Raw genomic sequence first — 22,462 nt, 5'->3', positions numbered from 1 at the left:
TCCTTTACAATTGGTACATTTTCTATATCTGCATGATGGCATTGTCATTTTATTTAACTTTAGGCATTGACTTTATATATACTCATGTGAGTGAATGGCGTAAGGAGTTGAAAGACCGATAGCAAAAGGTCCCAAATCCCAATTGAGACGTTTTTGAATATTCAGTTTGCGTGCGCTGGTAATACCTATATCTGCTTCTTTATACATGTATAATATCATGGATCGTGTGCCGGTGTTATTATCATATGTCATGATAAAATATTAAGAATTTAATATTCTGCAATTTGTAATGATTTTAGATCTAGGGGGCCGTTCAAGTATTACGTAAGCACTATTGGGGGGCGGAGGGGTCTTTGTTTTGCGTATTTTGGATGACATGGAGTGTAGAGGAGTCTAGATAATGATTACGTCATCGGTAGTTATTGACTTTTTTACACGAATGGCAACCCTCACATTATCTATGCTTGAAAACGAAACGCATTTTCGAGGATTCCCGCAAGTAATGCATACGTTTAAGCACTCGCTTTAAAACCGATAAGGGGAATTACCGCGCGCTATTCACTTGTCTAAATTTCCTCTGCAGTGTATTGTTTCGTTTGGATAATATAGCGCGTAGACGTATTGTAAGCATAGCAAAGCAAGTTAACATTTGTGTTACCGTTGATTCCATTAGCCAAAGTTTGACCTTTAAATAAGATGTCGTTTCAAATAGACAAATCCAAGTTATACCAAAAATTGTTTGAAAGTATAAAAAAATACAAGTACGAAAGTAGAAAATGTACAAAAGTTAGTTAACGAAGTGTGGCGAAATTATAAATTACAAGCAAAGTCCGACATGGAACTGGATATTATTGTATCTAAGAGAATTGATGAATCATTGCAAGCGGCGAAAGAGAATAAATCCAATCTACTACATTTTTTTTCCAAGATGAGTGACGAAATCATTTTAGGTACCCATGAGTACTAGAAATATTAGAAATCGCCAAAAAGTTTCTCTTTACATTTTGTAACAATAACTTAGACGTTTTATGATTAGAAAATATTATGGCCTATCTTAAAGTATAGAGGTAATATTCATTATATAGATTTATTTTTTAAGATTGACTCCGTCAATTGGTCACAAAATACAGAGTGTTAGTTTTCTGTATGTGATGGGTTCGATTCCCGGCTTTAAAGATTATTATTAAAGCCATAGGGCTTTAGGTAATTTACCTATTTCATTATGACGTCATTATTATTTAGCAATCAAGGTTTTATACCCATAGGATTTTTTATATATATAAAGCTTCAATTGCTTTTTTTGTGATATTAAAACCATAAATAAAACAACATTTATGTCAAAACTTTTTTTCAACAATTCCTTATTTCTAGTAAAGGCTTGGTAATTATTTACAAGGCTTCATTATACGGCAAGGTAAAAAATTATTAAAATGTACAGAATCACTACAATCAATACAATCTTATCACATGACTATAATATTGGGTCTGTCTCTGCCAACATCGTCAGATGTCTTAACATGATAGAGTAATTGATATAAAATATATTTATGAAAATTACACGAGAATACGCAATATGTACGGTTAATACAAGCAATATAACGAAGCCAGTTATACTATCCATAACTATTTTTAATGTAAACCGCTAAAATTATTCAAATTTAGCACTGTATATCACTTCGGAATAAAAACTATTAGAAAACAAATGTTAAAACTCTCCTACAATAATTACAACAATAACAAATATGCAGATAGATTACATACATATATATCAAAACTTTAATCTCACTTAATATCTTCTTGTTAAATACAAATTTAAACGAACCTCCAAAATTTATAAAACAAACACACTTAATTAACGGAAGTTTACGTTAGGTCGTGTATGAAACATTTTCCTTACAAGAATAATATTTTGTTACATGGATAGGTACAATTTTGATGAGCAATTAAATTTAACAAATATTTATATTAAAATTAGTTTTAATTCACTTAGATTATGGAATATTACTTAATTTTAGTAAAGCAATAAAAACATTTGAATGACTTTAGTTGTTATTTCCAAAGTTTTATTTTCGTTATAATGTTTAAGTTGAAAGTTTTCGTATTTTTTTTTTTGTTCTGTTAGCTTTTAATGACTCAAATTAATATTCGCTTAAAATCATCTCATATAAGATTTTAATACAATAACTTACAAATATAGCACCATACCATATGTGAATGTACTTTAAAAGTATATTATTTCTTAAAGTACTATCACATATTACCCACCAACATACATTCACACCACTGGCGAAAGAAAGAAAACTATCATTATAAAAAATAAACTACTTACATGGAAAATATTTTTTTTTAATTTGAAAGTATTAACATTGGCACATTGAGGCAGCGAAGCCTTATTCGTTGTTGGTATCGGTTTTTATTATTAAAAATATAAATGCAAATAATGGCATATTCAATTCCGATTCACGAATAATAATAAAATATTTTCATTTCGGTTCGGAAAAAACTAAATGAACGCAAGTACACGCAAAACTAATTGATACATCTGACCGAAATCGAAATAAAATACGAAGGTACTCTAATGAGGGTCTATAAATAAATAATATATCAAAATCCTATGCAAACATTCCTTACATTGTTTAAGAATAATAATTATTATAGATAAAGGTGTACCTATCCTAAGCTTTAGACAATACACTGGAATGATACTTTTTTAAGAATGTTACGTTCATACAATATTTATAATAACTTTTTTAGATTAAAATAAATATTAAACAAATTAGTAAAAGAACATTTTATTGAATCATTTACACCACACTAACTTATGAAGGGTCTATAAACTTAAACAATAAGTGGAAGTTGTAGGTACAATTTATAAGCAATGAATTAGGAATGCTTGCATATGATTTATATGTGTGGAGACGGCTCCCTACTTTAACTAAATGATTCGTATCTAATATTGTTCCCGAGCTGGTCCCACCCATGACGATGACTTGTGAATATGCATTTTGCTCTCTCATTTATCAGTTATTATGAAATGACTTTTAAATTCTTGATTCCCTTCTGTGTAAGACAATTTGCAATTCAACAAGACTGGAATGTCACTTACTGATTTGGGAAATTAGTAACGCATGCAGATGAGATAGTTCAAAAACATAACATTATATTGTGTTTCGTATTAAAAGTTAAACAGTTTTGATGATAAAACCATCTCATAAGCACACAGAGTATCCCTTATGATAATTTTTTCCCCTAAGTTTTAGTCATCGGGCGGAATGCAGTTATCCACAACTATGTTGAGTATTATTATTAAGCTTTCATTATATACATAAGTAGATATGCCTCAGTAAATAAATGGATTTATCATAAATATGTGAGCCAAGAATGTCACTACATACGTGTTGGTGACTGACGCTTAACACTCACTAATAAATAAAACACAAATCGCTTAACTAAATTAACCACTAGCAATACAAACAATCGTATATTAAGTACCAAATATTATAACGTCCAATCCTCTCATCACTGCGAACACTATGTGTTTCTGAAATAAGCCTAAGTTTATGTCTAGTCCTTACTAAGTCACCATCCTGGAAGAACGTGTCACTGCACGAGACTAGCGTTTTTTAAATTAATCGCTACCCAGTAGCTTTGCAATAATTCTACTTTTTTAAACTAAATACTAAACGCCGAGAGTTCATTGGCGACATCGGGAGCACGAAAACTTGAAAAAAACACGTAGACGAGTGTGCCTTACATCAATATGCTGTATTGAGAGATCATAGTGTATGTATCGTTAGAGAGCGTCACTTCAATGCGATAGACAGGCGAGCACGGGTCAGGTGGCGTCAAACTCGATCTTGTCCCACGAATAGTGCTTGAGCGCGGGCCGCGGCGCCGGGCGCGCCGGCACGCCGCCCAGCACCGGGTCGCACTGCGGCATGTGGCCCCGTCTGAACAGATTCGGAATCAGCTCGTGGTTCATGTAGTCGTAGGCGTCGCTGTCGACGTTCATATTTGAACTTAGATCGAAATCTTTGAAATCGAACTCGCAAGAACGCTCGTCGAAGGAATGGTGACGCGTGTCCTCGTTTTGTAATGATGGTAACGATAAATCGTTCATGTCTTCGAAGCCAGTTCGTGTATGATCTAAGATGTCTCCGTTTGTGAGCGGGGTCATGCTCATTCTTTCGGGTACGTCGTCGTCGATGTCCATGGCGGCGTGAGTATCACCGGCTAGCAATCTACCGAAGAAGTCGTCATGGTTGTCAGACGTCGAATCCGAATTACAGAAATTAGCATTAAATTCGCTATTTGCTAATAAATCGACATTTAAATCCGAATCAATAACGGTAACTGTGTGATCGACATCCAATCGACTGTTAACCGAATTTAAATCCGCGTGATTCATAATTTCGTTCTCGATGTCATTAAGTTCTCTCTGTAACTCGTCGGCTGCGAGTGAATCGCGAACGTGAGAATCTCCAAGTATTTCATCACTAAGTACATCGGTCGGTGTGAATTCACTAGAACCAGTGAGGTAACCAGCATCAAGTGAATGGTTCGGAGTTACATCTCCGACTGCCGAGGGCGGAAGTTCTCCATTTTCTACAAGTATTTCAAGGACGTCATCCATTATCTGACTGTCTTCGGCACTATCGTGTATAGAAGTGGCGACCACAGCATGCGATATCGGCGGCAGCGGTGGTGGTGGCGGCGGCGGCGGAGGAGGAATGGGAATGGTATGTTCGGGCTCGTAGTGTGTCGTAGGAAGGATGGCTATCGGGACAACTTTTACACCATTCAAAATATACGCCGAATTTCCCGACTTGGACGAGGTAACATCAGCGCTGACCTCACCCGTAGCGGTGGGCGGAGTGACTGTAAACAGACGAAGAAACCGTTCAGGTGCGGCATCGGAAGCCGCAATAACGTAACGGGGCGGAGGCGGTGGAGGTGCAGGATGCTGTTGTAATGCATCGAGTTTTGCTCGTAGCTGTGTGACGCATAAGTGAGCCTGAATAAGCCTTCGTCTCTGATCACTAGCGGCCGCGCCGGTAGCCTCTCGTCTAACCGCCTCGAGTTGCTGCCTAGACTCTTCGAGTTGGCGCTCGAGCTCCTCTATAAGTCGGCGTTGCGACTGCACTATGTCCTCGGAGGGTTCCGATTCAGCCTTCGATTCCGGCGAAGCGACGGACACGGGCGACCTAGGTGCCTCCTCCTGCATCTCTAAGAGATAAGGACGCAAGCGGTCGATCAACTGCGGTTTGGGTCCGGACACGCGAAGATTACGCCTCTTGCATTCCGCGCGCAGGTCCGACACTTTCATGTCTTCGAAGCGAGCCAAGGAGATGGTGGGCAGGGAGGCGGCGGCGGGAGGCAGCGGCGGCGGCGGCGGCGCGCCCAGCGCGTCGGACGAGTCGGACGCGGCCGGGGACGGCGCCGGCGACGCGGGCAGCGTGAGCTGTAGCAGCAGCTGCTGCTGTTGCAGGAGCAGCTTGTATGGCGTCTCTACTGATCCCGGAGGCGACGACGCCTTCTGGGCGTTCGGTGGACCTTTGTACTCGTGAAACTTAAAACGAGACTTTAACTGCTTACTCTGTTTTGTTTTCTTACGTTTCGTCGGATCTTTGCCGGGTGCGGGATGCTGAGAAGACGATGTACTGCTGACCGGCGAAAGTGTAGAGGGTGGCGACGGCGAAGGCGATACCTCCTCTGAAGGACCGCAATACGACGATGGATGCTGTGGCCGACCGGAGGAGCCTTCGCTTGTGGCTTTAAAAGCCAATATGCCGCTTTTTACAGCAGTTTCAATGTTTTCTTCTGTATGTAGTATATTTTTTTTTATGAGTTCAAGTGGCCCGGGTCGATGCGACAATTGATCATTCAATTGGTCTGCCAAACGTGCCTTTTTAAGCATTCTTTGCTTCTCCGCCAAACTTGGATCCACATGGCTTTCCTGAAAATATAAGTTACAACCATTAATGTTTTATATTTTATAATACTCATACTAATATTGAACTATTATTATTATATAAAATAGACATTAACCTGTTCCAGTATATGTCTTCTTTCCAATTCTTGACGATCAGGTCGGCTCTGAATCTTAGCTTTAAGCAAATCTCCCGTTTTTGCTCTTTCCAATTGCATTCTTTGTTTAAAATACGCTGGTGGCGTTTTTAATGCTGTAAGTAAGATTATGGATTAAAATATTGAAGACATTCCAGTAATTAGCTTTTATTTTCTCGTACTTTATAATGACAAAAATGTTGATTTCTTTGCCAATCGGTTAGAAAATCTCATTAGCCGCGGCATTTAGCCCGTAAATAAAATTCCTACGCCCACGCGCGAGCTGAGACGGGAGTGGAGCTGCGCAGGCGTTTGGGCGCCTAACCAAGACTCGTCATTTACATGATTAGTTGATTAGTAATTGTTCTGTTATAGTACCTTTTATTACCATATTCTCGGTAGTAAAAGAGGAATTTAAACACTCACGCGGCATAATTCCTTGAGCCACCAACTGGTTGATCGGACGCCGCATCATCAACTTCACTTTTAACGCTGAAAAAACAAAACAAAATGATTTGATACGAAATATTAAGTTTAGCTCATCAATATTATTCAGTTATGTAGTACACTTTTCCTCAATAAAAACGACATTGTAAACACATAGTTTTTCCTGTTTATATATATTGTATTGTAATTGTAATACTTAAATTTTAAATAAATTACAATCAAAATTATGGCAACGGTAGTGTAGGCCACACGGCTCTTTTGCCCTAAAAAGTGTTTAGTAGCTAACCGAAGGAGTAAACCAGGTGACGAACTTTGACGTAACATGCAAGTAATGTGGACGATGCGTCGACTTGATCGATACGTCGATCGATACATTACGATAATATTGATATAGATGGAAAATGGGCGTGGGCGCATACAGAACTATATTCTTGTTTGCTGTAGACGAGCAAAGAGCAGAGAGACGGGCGGACATCGTTGGCAAAGTGCCAATATAAATAAACACTGCACAAGGAAACTAGTGTTATGCCGCGACCGTATTACAGACGAAACATTCACTACCAGTGGGCCGAATATTGTGGGTTACTGGGCGTTAACATTCGCTTCAATTGCCTTTAGCATTCGTTCGTTAAAATATTTCGGTCTTTCGAATCTAAGCATTCTGTGAGAATTTATATTTTAATATATAAAATGACGTGAATAGCGAACGAAATATATTATTTGATAATTTAACGATGTCGTTAGAGTAGGTTTTTGCTAGTATATTTTTCATGAAGTCATGATATACTGTGTTATAAACATTTTTATTGCCTTTCGTAAAAATGACGTTATATAAGTGTAAGAAAATATATTAAAAACTACGGTGTCCATTTAGTCATTCGATTATGTTGCTTGAGTTTTAATAAACAGTTTAATGTGTACGAGCTGGTACTGACGGAGAGACGGCTTGTTTATTGGCGATGCACGCGCAGACAGGCGGAGACGCAAGTACGGCCGGATGTGAACGTTGCGCGCCGCATTCTGATGCGTATATCGCAGAAAACTTGATAAATGCTGCATGAAGATAACCAGCTACGATATTTTATGAGCAAATTTTACTTTTTTACCCGGATACTGAATGCAATTTATATTCGGTATTTATTGGTTTATATACGGCAGTCGTTTGAAGCTTTGCATAAAAAAGCGTTACATAATCCAGTAAGAATATTACTATTTTATGTAATTACTGAAAAACCGACATCTAATCCACTAGACTGGCGATCGTAAGAGCTGCTAGTTTATGAAACATTAAAATAACTTTCCTTTTCTTAAATTGAAAATCTTGTTTGTTTATCTTTTTTTTAATATTTCATTTAAACTTGTATGCATACAAATGGATCCTTGGTGAAACAATTCGATTAGTCTAAGCTGCCTTTCTCTTATGCACAATACTTACATTCCTTATGCTTGCCCATGGCCGGCTGCAGCGGGCTGTCGTCCACGACGACCTTCGGGGGTGAGACTCGCGGCGGCGAGCTCGGCGGCTCGCTCGTGCCGCTACAACTCGCTTGACGACCGGCCATCTCCTCCGCACCCGAACTAAAATAATAGACTAATATTAATACACGTATTCATTCTTATTATTATTACAAACTATCGTTAGTACTTCATTTGACACCTATTGTAACACAATTGTTTAAAACCATACACCATAACACGTAAACGTTGATAAGCTTAAAAAATTTAAACTAAGTGAGATCTTATATTTTTGTGAGGTTATTAGATTACATAAAAAGTTAAGATAAGGATTTCTGTTTAATTTTCAAAATATAATATACCTGAAGGTGTCGTCTTCAGGGGGCGTTGAGGGGGTTCGCGGCGAGGCAGGAGAGTGGGAGGGCGAAGCCGCACGACTACGTCCGGGGGCGCGTCGGGGCTGCTTGAACCACTCGGGATATATTGCACTTAAAGTCTCTACTAGGTCGTGGTCCAGCGTCACACGCCACGACGCGCGACCCTCAGAGCCCTCCGACCCACCGCCTCCGCCGCACGACGAACGGCTTTCTGAAATAATTTATTGATTTTTATAATTTAAATTGTAATTTAAGTAAATTCATAGAAATGGTGACAACTCAGTGACTTGAAATAGAAACGAATAATGTACTCGAAGTATCGCCTATCGCTATCCAAACGCAATTTGGATAGCGATAGGTGTGGTCTGGGCGAATCGCTCCAATGAACCGCTCTAATTTATTAGTAGGTAGGTACATATTTAACAGTCACAATAGGCATATATAAAATGTATGCAGTAAAACAAAACAAAATTCAAAGACTAATTGCTAAAAATTGTTTTATATATTACAAGCAACCGGTTCGACTACGCACAACTTAAATTAGATATTTACCACGTCAGTTTTTATACAAATACTAGTTCACGTGCGCTCGCGTTTTAGTGGTTGGTACTGAAGTGTTGAGTACAAAAAAGTACCTTGGGATTAAGTCTTGCTTCATATCAAATGTCATCAAATTCGGTACACTGGTTTGGTCGTGAAAGCGTAACAGACAGAATTAGTTTCGCATTTATAATATTAGTATAGATTTTATTATAGAATAAAATCAGATTAGAGCCGAGTAGAGCCGAGTATACCGGCCGCAATACGTATTTGTATTCGTTTGTTCAAATAACGTGCGTTAGCATCGGTTAATAAGACAATCTTTAGTCCGGAAAACTTTTAATTAATATGCACATGATCTATAAAATATATAAGATAAATGCTAAGGCGTTTTTTTATAAACATTACATACAAAGTTTGCGTTTATCTTTTACAGTTTTGACAACGTTCGAAAAGCGCTGTGACCAAAAAATTTCTCTCCCACTTCTGCGACCGTCTTATAGTATTCCGGGGCCCTAGGGATAATAGAAAATGCGCAGCTGATTGTTTGTGGTCCCCTCCACCCATAGACATTGCCACTAAGAAAAATATTATTCAACCCTTACATCGGCAATGCACCAACACAGCCTTGAAAACTAAGATGTTATAACCCTTGTGCCTGAACTTAGACTGGCTCACTCCAAAAGGAACACAATAAGTATTGCGTTTTGGCGGTAGAATATGTGACGAGTACGTGGGCAAACTGCGAATGTAACTTGTATATATATAGTAAGTATATAAATTAAAGATCATAAATAACTAGAGATAATAAAAACTGTTTGCTGGGATTAATAGGAAACAGCTAAATTACCGGCTTGCATAAACATCATTCGGAACATTCTATTAATAGTATTCAAAAGGTTATGTAATAAACAAATATTTAAACTGTGAAAATCATGGTAAACGCTGCTGGATTGAGCATTAAGTCGGTTTCAACGTGCATTTTTTACGACCATTAATAATTATATAAATAAATATAAACACTAGGTCTGCTCTATGTACAGTCTGTATATAATATTAGATATTATTGAAAATTTAATATATTTTTCATTATACTAAATGCAATCATTTTTATATATATGTCTATATTAAACTCTAGTTATTATTGTGTTAAATCGGAAAAATGAAGCATTACGGAATATTTTTATTTCGCAGTATAACGATTTATTTATATATTGTCGGAAATAAATAAATCTTGCGAGCTCAATATGAGTTATGTGTTATAAAATTAAAATTTGTGTAAACGAATTCTCACCGTACCCAATAACAAATATAATATGATTAAGACATAACTCTTGCTCTATTTTTACCGGTGCAGCGAAGGTTATATAGCGCTATGTATTTTTTCGTCAAATACGCCGTAATGAAGAGACTGCTCTTACTATATGAACATTACTTTAAATATATACATAACTAATGTAACGTTTCGCGTAACGTTATAACATTTGGATACTAATTAAGTGTTGGTCAGTCACTAGGTAACCGACAGAGTTGATACAAGAGAACACGTGTTATTTATTAAAAACTATAACAACGGAAAATAAGTAGTGCATTCTTGTAAAGGACGATCAGAAAAAATGCAACAAAATAAATAGTATTGCGTTTAATACTTATGTATATTATTTTATTTCTTATAGTATTGTATGATACAATACAATGACAAATAAATACATCTTTGAGTCGACTGCAGACTTTGGTGTCACTAGAGAAATGTTCCAGTTTTTCGGCTATTTCTGTGTTATTTTTTTATGGTTATTGAATACGTTTTGTAATATTGTATATTCATAACAGTTCCTAAATATCCATTTTTTGCGTTTGTATGTTTTATACAGGTACATATTATTATATAACTATGAAATATTCGACTCAAATCTAATAAAATCTGCGATAATTATTTCTTCAAACATAATTTGCTTACGTGCTTTTTACACAACCAATATATGTTTGTTCTTATAATTACAAATGTGGTTGCTTGCTGGTTTTAAATTTTTTGATTCTAAATTAGTTGATTATATTTACGGTGTAAGTTCAGAATACAACGGCGAGCAATATAGTATGAGATATATCGCAATATCTTTCTAATTGATCTTCCTTAAACACTGAATAGTGAGGTCTGGTGCTTATTCAATAACAATAAGTATATAATAACAATTTTCTTCGAATGATTTTATAGCTTTTTTTCTATTAACACTAACATTGAAAAAGGGTTGTGTCTCTAGTTGCCTACCCACAATGCCTTATATACAAATGTTAAATACAGTATTTGAAACTTTACAAACATAATATTTAATTAATATAATAATTTTATTATGTTATCTTTCAGTCGATTACAATATACGAAGGATGAATGCAACTGGCCTTGGCAGTTGTTACACAAGACCAGTAAGACATAAATCATGTGTTACACTTCTTAAAATGTTACAGATTACAATTTTGTAAACAAACTGGCGCACGTGCGTACGGCCGCTGAGTCGCTGACTCATTGCGAAGTTAGTGTTGATTATAATGGCAGATGTACTTAATCTTTGCCAATTGATATTTAAATGCTTTTTAAATATTTATATTTTTATGCTAAATTTACGTCCTTTAAATAAGAGCATTTTGTCTAAAAATTTGTTTTCGTCTGTGGTGGTTAGATATTTTAGTACAAAGAAATATTTTCATATAAATTTAAAATAAATTACTAAAAAATAAAAGTCGATACACTTCATATTGCATTTAAACATTACTTTATTTTTTAAAAGGTTCCATTCCAATTTTTTTATTTGATTCAAACGACATCTTTAATCTAACAAATAAAATCCATAATATATAAAAAAAATAGGCTTTACTTACTCTAAACGTTTAATTCTGTAATTAATTATTTTTGTATTATTATAATGCAATCAGAAAATTAAAAATTACTTGGTGGTATAGCTTTGTGCAAGCACGTCTGGGTAGGTATCACCCACTCATCAGATATAATATTTCAAAATAATATTTCTAACAGCGCCAATGTTTATGGGCGGTGGTGACCACTTAAAATCAGGTGGCCCATTTGCCGGTCCGCCTACCTACTAAGTAAAATAAAAAAAATCTTAACAAATCGTGTTGTGATATGATTTTAAATAACTAACAAAAATGTCAGTAAGAACTACTTAATAAATTGCACGTGTTAGATTTTTTATAGAGTTAATACATTATGTCAGGATATTTTAAGAATAATTTCTATTTCTTTATTATTTTATTATATTTTAAGGTTATAAGACAATAAAAGATTATATACGAAACACAAATATTTATTTAGCCATTATAATAGCTGTAGTAATCGTAATATTGTATCAATTAATAATTACAATAAAACCAAAGTAAAGTGTTCTGTACCGACCTTCAATCACTTATTCCTCACTACAAATCACGTGACTCACAATAATGAACATAAAAGTCAAAGTACCCTCTTATTTAATATCAATGTTATCAACACAATTCAAAAATAACTTAAATTAAATTATTGTTATTACAGAATTGATTAAAACATACAATACATAGTGTAAGCCTTGTTTGTAATTGTCTAATTATTTATTTATTTCTTACTTAATCTGACACACGCATTTAGTTATTATACGCATTAAAGTATTTCCCTCAGAATGACCACGCCCTGAGCGATTGGTATCAGATTTTATTTTTGAACTTATTTTTCGCTTTTCCAATGACGCTTTGAATCTTTATAATGACATTTAGTCATGTCTTAATGCACTTGGCACAAATAGTACTCCTTTTCGGTTCTTAGTCGGCAATTCTTAACAGAAGTTTAGATAATTACAAAAATTCAGTCACGAATGCGTTATAACAACACAAAAGTTGCCAATTTCCCTTTCGCGAGGACAGCTTTACGAACGTACACCGATACATTACGTGGCACTGATTTGTCACTAGTGAGTCTTGTTACCATCTTCCCACGCATATTACGTTTTAATCATCAAATATATTTATTCATAACTAACTGAATGGACTCACTATTTATATCCATATTTGAGACAATAATTGCGTTACTATATCTTGTATACCTAACTAAACATCGAATGAATTTTCCTCTATGACTTGTCTGAATATTTTTAAGAATAGAATCGAATCCACATCTACGGATTGGCCTTCTATTCACTTACCTAAATATAAGCAATGGTTTTATCGATGCCAAATCTATTTTTCGCCTTTTCTAAGTGCATTCGTTCAAATACTTCTTTAATTTTTTTCTAACATTCGAGTAAAGCGTGTAACGTGTAACTAATAATAAGTAAGTGAAAGTGTAATACCTACGCCATAGTGGTCTACTTCGAATAAAGCTTATGGTGTGGTGTATCGAAAGCGTTAGGCGACTTTTCGATTTTATACGAATCACTTTTCAATGCGTGGAAATATTTAATATACGGCAATGGTCATTTAATGTTTATTATACAACTATAATTGTTATAATATATGTACTTTAATGGTAGTTTATAGCATTCATACTTAAACGGTAATACCCTGTTTGGATTGTTAAATGGCGCCGTGGTCTGCATATCATACGTTGTCCGGTTTCGACGTCATCATCCATGCTTGGATTACCATTAAATAATGGAATTAATCATTTTAGTTTAGCATATTAAAAAAGGAAACAATTCAAACTAATTGCAAAATTTATGAATATTTAAAAAGATGCAAAGATAATTGAAATCGGGAAAATATGTACATTTATGGTAAAAACAACATAATATACGATTTTAAAACATATTATAATTATAAAGAAAAAAATGTATAGAAAATAAACTGCAATTGTCGTCGTATGTGAACCATCAAGTGCGTCAATCAAAATGTCAACGTCGGAACAGACGCAGGCGCCGTTCTAGATCAGTTCAAAACTCATGCGTTACGTTTTACTACATACAATTTACGCATATTTATTTTAAATTGAAAACGTTTTTAAACTGAGTTTATGTAAACATTTTTAGAAAAAAAAAAGTTTGATAATCAGCTAGTACACAAACATATATTACATGAATAAATATATATATCACAATGTCTGTCTTAAGGTTTTAATTCGCCTTTAGAAATTTAGACACTATTTACATGGGTAAGAAATATAATGTAAACATTTTTTTATTGAAAGTATACTTAGAAGGCCTATGACGTAATGTTTGTCACACATTAAAACTTTCAATACCTACTAGACACAAAGGCTAGGTCAGTTACAATATCACAATCATATTTATCTTCCGAGAAACGAACGTTTGTGGAAGGCTACATGGGTTACGTCACGTGTGCACGCGGCACTGACCACGTGGGCGCCCGCCCACAACCTGGCTACACTTGTTTATTACTTCCCATTACCATATCCCACTCACCTAGTCACCAGTCTTTTAGAGGTTAAGGATGTAATGAGTTCCGTTTCATTTGTAAATTATTAGTACACGGGCGCGTTCGATTTAGCGATTATATACGCCTATAAATCACCAAGCGTTTGATATATTATATACCTAAACGAATGTAATTAATAAAACAGACTTGTATGTACTGCCATCATGATACGAATAGAATATGAAAGTTAATAACGGTAAAGCGTTATTCTCAACAAGTCGTTATTTTTCAAAAGTCATTTTTTGTACAATAATCTAGATTTTATAATTAGAGCAGATTATATTAAATTCAAATTTGGTGAAGTACGTATATAGCAAGTTTAATAGTTTAACGAATTTGAGAATGTGAGGTATACCTGCAGAACGAATACAATTGTATGCAATAAAAAATGTTGCGATCATATAGATTATGGAACTCAGGACAGTTCTTGTTTGTTACACTTTCATTAAACAACAATGGTCTCGTCAGTTCACAGCGTTAAGCTAAATATGATTTGTGGGACAAATCTCGAAAACAACAGGCGAGTGACCTCGTTCCGCGCAATGCCCGCTGCTAGACTTGTCGCTCAGATACACAAGTAAAAACAGCATCTTTACCATGAACACTTATTCACTGTGAAATGTGTCTTAAAATTATTTCAGATTTAAATAAAAGATTGTGGAGTGACCTATATTCTCTAGGAAATATTGTGGCAGCTTTACGATTCAAATAAATTCTAATTAAAACTGAATATTTAACTAAAAACGCATACATTAAATATAGTGGGAGTCCGAATGCACAAAACCAAGAATGATAAATTACTTACATTTCATATTACCTATATCGTTAATCGGAATGATAGACAGCAGTTCAGAGACGGGCTGCCTGTTGCACAACACAATATAGATTTGGCTTTCTGCGCTAGGCTAAATTCGGATCTCAATTGACTTTGTAAGCCGATGAATGAATCGCAAGCAACACTAAGCGTGTACAATACATTTTAATAAATTATTTTGTATTATAACAACGTATTAATAAAAAAAATAATTTAAATTAAATTATATAAATCAAAAATTAAATATATAGTGCTTCTTAATCGCACCACTGAATTTTTATGTACGTATGTGTAGGTTTATAAATTTCCTATGTTTACGGTCGTTACTGCACCGAGCATCTTAAACTGTTACTGATTATGATATATGTATTTGCCTACGAAACAGCTATCTAAACAAGATGGTATTGTCTTGAAAGACAGCTTAGAATAATTCGTAGCTGAAACCATAACGGAGTGATGACGTAAAAGGATGTTTTCAGCGAGTCGGCAACAGCGGCCGTCTGTTTATCGTCGGAAAACAGTTAGAGCTACACCCAGATTTGCCTATACCGAATTGCAGCTGTAAAAACACACAGAATTACTCCACTTCTAGCATTCGCAATAAATGTACATACAGTGTGATAGCTCGCCCGTTACGCAACTGGCGGCATGCGGCGCCCACGTAAATGGAAACATAACAACAGATTATAAACAAAGAAAAAACTTCAACATATTTTCTTAATATATCACACGAGAAAGATTTATTATCAGTGATAGAACAGTGTTGAACGGTCGAGCATGTAACAATAATTATTACATGATAATCGTGCACCTGTGCTAACCTCACATGGTACAAAACTAGATTGCAAGGATTTTAAATACTCACCGGTTGTCATACTTAGTAACATTACATTTCCAACAAGATATTTATTTGATACCTTACTAATATAAGCATTTTTCCTTGTACCTATATCTCTGTTACGTGAATAGTCTAATCTATTTGATCTGAATTGAATGCACGTCTTTGGAATCGTGTTTCCATTGGAGCATTAATTTAGTATTTAGTGCAACGATTCTGCCAAGGATTTTACTTTCGTATCAGATTCAGAAGTATAAATAATGGTTTTTTAAAGTTTAGTGTTGTATAAGTATATATTAAGTATATAATTACTGTCTATAGATCGTTTATAAAAGTATTTTTTTAATTTTCGTCTATTGTTATAAATGCTGAAATCTTTAAATAAACTTAAGACAAATAAACGCCACGGCGCATTTTTTTTCTCACAATTTAAATCGATTTTGAATGCCAACTGTGTTAAAATTCCACAAAAATAATGACTCGATGCTGTCATCTAATTTAAGAGAAAAGAGAAGTTACGTAATATAAAGAGAAAAAAATATGTTAAATATCATACACACTCGCTATATATTTAGTTAATAAAGTATTAGTTTCTCCCACGTCTATTATGATAATATATTATGCCCTTGACTTTGCCATCGTATTATTCTGTATATTCTAAAATAATATTAATTCTGTAGTCGTAACAGCAGCTATATTAGTGGTTTAATATTTTACGCAATTCTAAGCTTCTGCGTCTACGTCTATTGGTAAAAATACCAAAATATTTCCTGGTCGCGGACCACTGTCTATTTCAACTCAATTATGTGTGAGTGCAATAAAAAATAATTTACTGCTTGGTTTATATCTAAGAATACATACATGAGTATTTATGTTATTAATAAATACGAAAGAGTTCTTTTTCATGGAAAATATTTAAAAGCTTTTTCACAATTTTATATCATAGAAGACAACTGAACCAGTATGTTACTAGAATTTTGAATACTAGACACCAGGATGATAAGATAATGAAAATGTAGGAAACAACTTACATCGGTTAGAACAAGCCATCGTTGGATATCAATACTGATACCCAGATTGCATACTACAAGTTTTATAAATAGCTAATCATACTGATACGCCTGTTCTTATATTTCTTATTAAAGATTTTATGGAAGCATTCAATTTTGAATATATAAATTCAATTGACCCTTCAGCAATAAATTATTTTGGCTTACTGACACAGTAATTAATACTTAAATTATCCGTAAAATTCGAGTTAAAATCTGAGGTGTCAAATGTAGGAAATGTGTAATTAATTAACACGAAACCGATTGATACGAAATTGTTGCCAATTATATATAGAAAATAATTTATATTAAAAAGTTTATACATAAAATCATACACCTAACCTGAGACTTTCAAAATCTTCATTTCAATTCCTTTATGAGTAAAGGCCTGTAACAGAAAGACGAAAAATGTTAGTAAAAATTTCTATTGATATTGAACATGCCAACTACGTAAATGAAGTGCATAAGTAATAAACGAAATATAAAAAAGCGTGTTAGTATCTATCTACTGGAGGAATATAATTAGCCTCTAATATTATATTATTTGAAAAGCATAGAGAAATAAAGATAAGAAGTTGCAGCACAATTTTGGCCTTCCCAAAGCGGTTATACGTGTCCCAAGGTAAACGTGGCTTAACTATCACTGGCAACTGAACACATCTAGCGACGTAATTATTTTAAAAACTCATAAATTTGATTATTTTTCACTCAGGACAAAAAGCAATGGGTGGCACAATAAAATTCACTTTTTGGCAGCTTTTAAAACGATGTCGCGATTACAAAGAAACAAATTGCTGAATTATACGTCAACCTGTTAAAGATTTTTATTTTCATAAAACACTATCTTAGTAGTTTATTTTCTAAAATATTTACTAACGCTTCATGCATTGGTAAATATTTTAGAAAATAATCTAACCTTTTATTTATACGATAACATTGAGACATCTTGATGCTACGAATAGGCATAGCGAGATTTATTTGCAACTGGCTGCAATTATCATTATTATTATTACAAATATCATTAATAAGATTACTAGGTAGTTTAAATATATTTTTTATATCGTCATCATATAAATTATACCATATACGCTTACATCGGTACCGTTACCTAAATAAATTGTATTGTACATTAAGAAGCATAAATATACAATATATTTTTACATATAAGGTTACAGAATGTTGATCTACTTCGTTGATTGTTTGATTTTACTCTATATGTTTATTATATTAATAAATTAAAATCATATTAGGAAATGGAATCAGCGAACATTGAATTTATCAATAAAATTCTGTAGTATCAAGAAAGACGATATAAATAAATCTTTTAATTTATAATTATGTACTAATTTTCGGTAACGGGTGCCAATCTCAAAGATTAGCCCTCTGCGCAGGTGATCAGTACGAGCGTACAAATACAGGTGCTATTTATTCCCTAACTCTTTTCCGATGGGACGGCAACCCGATAATTAGCGAATCAGTCAGAGGACTGAGCGTATTACAGGCCATTCGTAAATCCGAGTTACTATTTTTTCTACTTTGCTTTCCTTAGATAGAAAAAGCCAATATATGTTATTGTCCGACTCTCAATTTGAACCGAGCAACTCGGGATCTACACCTAATAAACCCTCTTTAAATGAATCAATGACTTCATATTTGTTTTTATGATATTGGTGTATGATAGTATTTCTTCTTCAGAGATAAGCTTCTGAGATTTCTTTAAAACAGTATCGTTCCACGTAAAAGATGGTCGCACGTGATGCTTTCCATTCATCTGTCTTCCTGTACGTGCGGTACGATTCCTCACGCTTTGGCATTGTGCCGCGGGACGATACGATACAAAAGCAAGCTATTACTATTTGCATTGATTTTCTAAAATAATGAAAAAAAAGAACCCATCGCTTATAATTTTTGGTCAAATGGTACTGAACAAAGTTCAGTCACTTATGACAATCCTTCCTACTGACAAAAAAGTGTTGTTATAAAAAAAATATGATACACAAAAGTTGTACGATAAACGTATATAAGCTAGGCGGCTGGGTGGGACATGCGAATAACAAACGAGCAAAGCGAGTTCTGTTTTAGGTCAACGTTGAACATACCAAACGGGTCGCTCGGACGCTTCCGGGGTTCTATTTCTGAACTTCATCAAAACGACGCCTTGGAGTATTGCACTGTCGAGTTTTGCGACTATTGCCATTATAAATCTTTGATTACTTTGATCTATACCTTTGACCTAAAGATAAGTGGGAAAACCACGCAATATTCACTGTCTCAAAGGGCATTATTAGGAACCTAGATCGAATTTTTATTATTGAAAGATTTTTGCCGATATTGTTATCCAAGATATTTTTAGTATTACTGTTCCATGGATTACATTTACTTCGATCGTTAAGAATTTACTTGATCTATTTTACATTTAGAGTTACTTGACAGACAATAATGTACTGGTAACCAAAATGAGGTGAAGTTAGGGGATAGATTCGGCACAGATTGCGGAAGCGGTCAAACGAATTTTGCGGATTGGGTACAGAAACGTCTGTCGGTCGTCGTCTCCACTTCTATCTAAATAAGGAGCAAAAGTTCAACGGCCGCCCTCACCGACGAGGAAGAAAGCGCCTATGAGATGTGACCAGTCATAATCTAACAATCAAATTAGACTCTTATGATTTTATTTTTTAAATAAAATTTATTAATAGTTTATATTAGGCGTAGGTAATTAGACATCTTCCTTTAGTTTGTTTCTATAACAGTTTTTCAAATATATTAACGAAATCCTAAAAATATATTTTACAAATAATAAAGTTCCTCTTTGTAGAAGTAGTACACGTGGCAAAAAATGAGTTTGTGATAAATTGGGTCAGTATACCTGTCATCTGAGGTGTTTTCTTGACGTGTATTTAATTTTCGTAGAAAATTAGTCTAAATTTCAAACGACTGGTGGAATACTTTCGCTCAGCCGAAGGATTGTGATGACGTAGCACCTTGGCAAGCGTGAAAGCTTGAGACAGGAATTGCGTAAAGGTGTCGTGAACGCTTCATTCGAATGCCTAAAAACTTTTCGTGACATCGATAATACAGAAATACTATTAGCGTCGGTCAACAGCTTCGAAAATAACCGGGCAACATTCAAAACATGGTCATTACTATCATTACTCTGTTCATTTAGAAATAAATATGATATGATATTTGCAAATTGGAAAATTACAAATTTTTTTTTGAGGTGGCAAACGAGAATGAGACTACCACCGCCCATGGACATCTGCAACACCGGGGGGCTTGCAGGTGCGTTGCCGGCCTTTCAGGAAAGAGTACGCTCTTTTCTTGAAGATTCCCAAGTCGTATTGGTTCGGAAAACCGCCGGCGAAAGCTGGTTCCACAGAGTGGTTGTGCGAGGCAGAAAATGTCTTAAAAATCGCGATGTTGTGGATTTAATAATTTTACATTTGTGTCATTTCCATGAACATCGGATGTATCGTTTGACAGAGTAAGCGAGAACAAACGAGAAGCGAAGAAGAAACATAAAAACATCCATGTATTTACAATCCCGAAATAGACGAGAAGCGAGCAACCTCGTATTCGCTCAATTATAGTTATGCTTTTTAAGCATATTAGTTATAAACAAATAATTGAATCAATAATAGTAATCCCGCGCCAAGCTATCACGCCGCCCATTTTAAACCATTTATCACCCAACTCAAATACACGCCCTACGGATATTTTCTAACGCTTGAGTTCTTTTTTAAAAAGCTTTTAATATCTCTGTTATTACTAATCAAACTTATCTAGAAATATATGTATGTGGAAAATGACTTCATCGTTTGTTTCTCAAGATAAATAATATGTTACAAATATAAACTTAAAATCACTTATTGTGACATCCCAACATTCCAAACCAGATATATATATATATATATATTAATTAAACACTGTCACAGACTTTCCTGTCGCCTACTTTCGGATACAATTAATTTGTACAAAGTTTTAGAATATTTGTTCATATATATTGTTTGTTTTTAACTTTATTAGTGCAGTATCAATCTAAAATTATAAGTATGTTGTAAAAGTACTGCATTCATTTGTTGTAATTTATGCGCGAATTAACCCATAGAAATAAATGATACTTTTCTCTTTTTAACATTAACTTGATGATACGAATACCTACGACGATAAACAAGAATTACACTTAATAGTAATTCAGAATTCGTTATATTTGTCTTATTTACTAAACGAGATGTTTTACCAATTTTAAAGAGCATGATCTTTATAGTTCCTCCTCGTAAATAGGTTTTTTTTTATAGTTCATAAAGATAAATATAACAATACGGTATACGTAAAAAATATATATTCGACAAAGTTATGCGAGGAAGACAAGCGCTAGTAGAATTATTGAACTAAACTACGAAACCTAAACGTGGAAAAAATCTTGGACTCATTCCAAGCAGCTGATTGATGAGGATGGTCATTTCGTACACGGCCAATCCCGAGCTTTTTCTTATTATTTAGCAAAGTGGTGGACGTGTCTATTTCTGAGACGCGAAAAACAAGAACCTATTAAAATATGCTATATACCACACGCTTTGCAGGTCACGTGATATTTCTTAATATCAGAATGAAGTTACAATATTAATATTCAATGAATATCATTAATTAACGATAAAGTTAGTTATTGTATGTATATTACAAGCTAAACTAAACGAACGATGGTGAAAACAATATGTAAAAAGTGAACATTAAACGAATATAAAACGGAGTAATTACCTCGACACCGATACTAAAGCCACAAACATTATAACAGTTCATAATACTCGTGGAGATCATAAAAGTTAGAAAATTTCACGCTTGACGACTGTAATTTTTCAACAGTAGGCGTATGCCGAATTGCACAGAACTAACATAGCAACGAATATTAAAATCATCTCACGTGTACAATTTGATATCATGTTATTAGGTTACTGTACACCTTTATTAAACAGATATGCAGATTTTCATTTATTTTATTTAACTTAAATAAACTAACAACTCAACTCAACTCAGATATACTTCATAATTGAATTGTTTTAACATAATCACAGATATAACAAAATAAATGTTTCAACAATGTTTTTGAACGTATACATTGTTTGTAATATTATCTTACTTACATTATTAATGTAATGCTAGCTGCTGTAAAAATTAGACACTCAAATTATTTAAAATATTTAATTTAAAAAGGAAAGAAAATTCTGTTTACTAATTTCCTGTAATAATAAGTTAACGTTCACTAACTGTGAATTTATATTTCAAACTAGTAGGCAGTAGCAGAAATAAAAAAGTAAATTGATGCTAAGATGAGCTAATAACATACCACAGATAACTTCCACCTTTGAAAACTGTATATAAAAAAGCTTATATTTAAAATAAGTAACTGCATGCACAATTGAATACAACATGTCAATCTGACAGACGAACGAACACATAGCAGACA

General features: G+C 34.2%; 1 protein-coding gene across 5 annotated transcripts in view; it reads right to left on the bottom strand.

Annotated features, from left to right (window-relative positions):
• Positions 1-1,331: 1,331 nt before the first annotated feature.
• Positions 1,332-22,462, bottom strand: part of LOC113403040 (uncharacterized) — a 34,492-nt gene continuing 13,361 nt past the window's right edge. For 3 of the 5 annotated variants that reach the window (XM_026643459.2, XM_026643458.2, XM_026643454.2), the window contains 5 exons: positions 8,331-8,556; positions 7,949-8,091; positions 6,493-6,558; positions 6,049-6,182; positions 1,332-5,956 (listed from right to left, as the gene is read on the bottom strand). In XM_026643459.2, the coding sequence (XP_026499244.1) occupies positions 3,836-5,956; positions 6,049-6,182; positions 6,493-6,558; positions 7,949-8,075 (2,448 nt within the window). In that variant the 5' untranslated portion in view covers positions 8,076-8,091; positions 8,331-8,556 and the 3' untranslated portion in view covers positions 1,332-3,835. Of the gene's footprint in view, positions 5,957-6,048; positions 6,183-6,492; positions 6,559-7,948; positions 8,092-8,330; positions 8,557-17,340; positions 17,387-22,462 lie in introns of all 5 variants that reach the window. The other 2 variants (XM_026643455.2, XM_026643456.2) reach the window with 1 other exon arrangement.

The sequence above is a fragment of the Vanessa tameamea genome, chromosome 16, assembly GCF_037043105.1.
Source record: "Vanessa tameamea isolate UH-Manoa-2023 chromosome 16, ilVanTame1 primary haplotype, whole genome shotgun sequence".
NCBI classification, from domain to species: domain Eukaryota; kingdom Metazoa; phylum Arthropoda; class Insecta; order Lepidoptera; family Nymphalidae; genus Vanessa; species Vanessa tameamea.
Note: the sequence above shows the minus strand (reverse complement) of the source record. Positions and strands in the feature narration are given on the sequence as shown.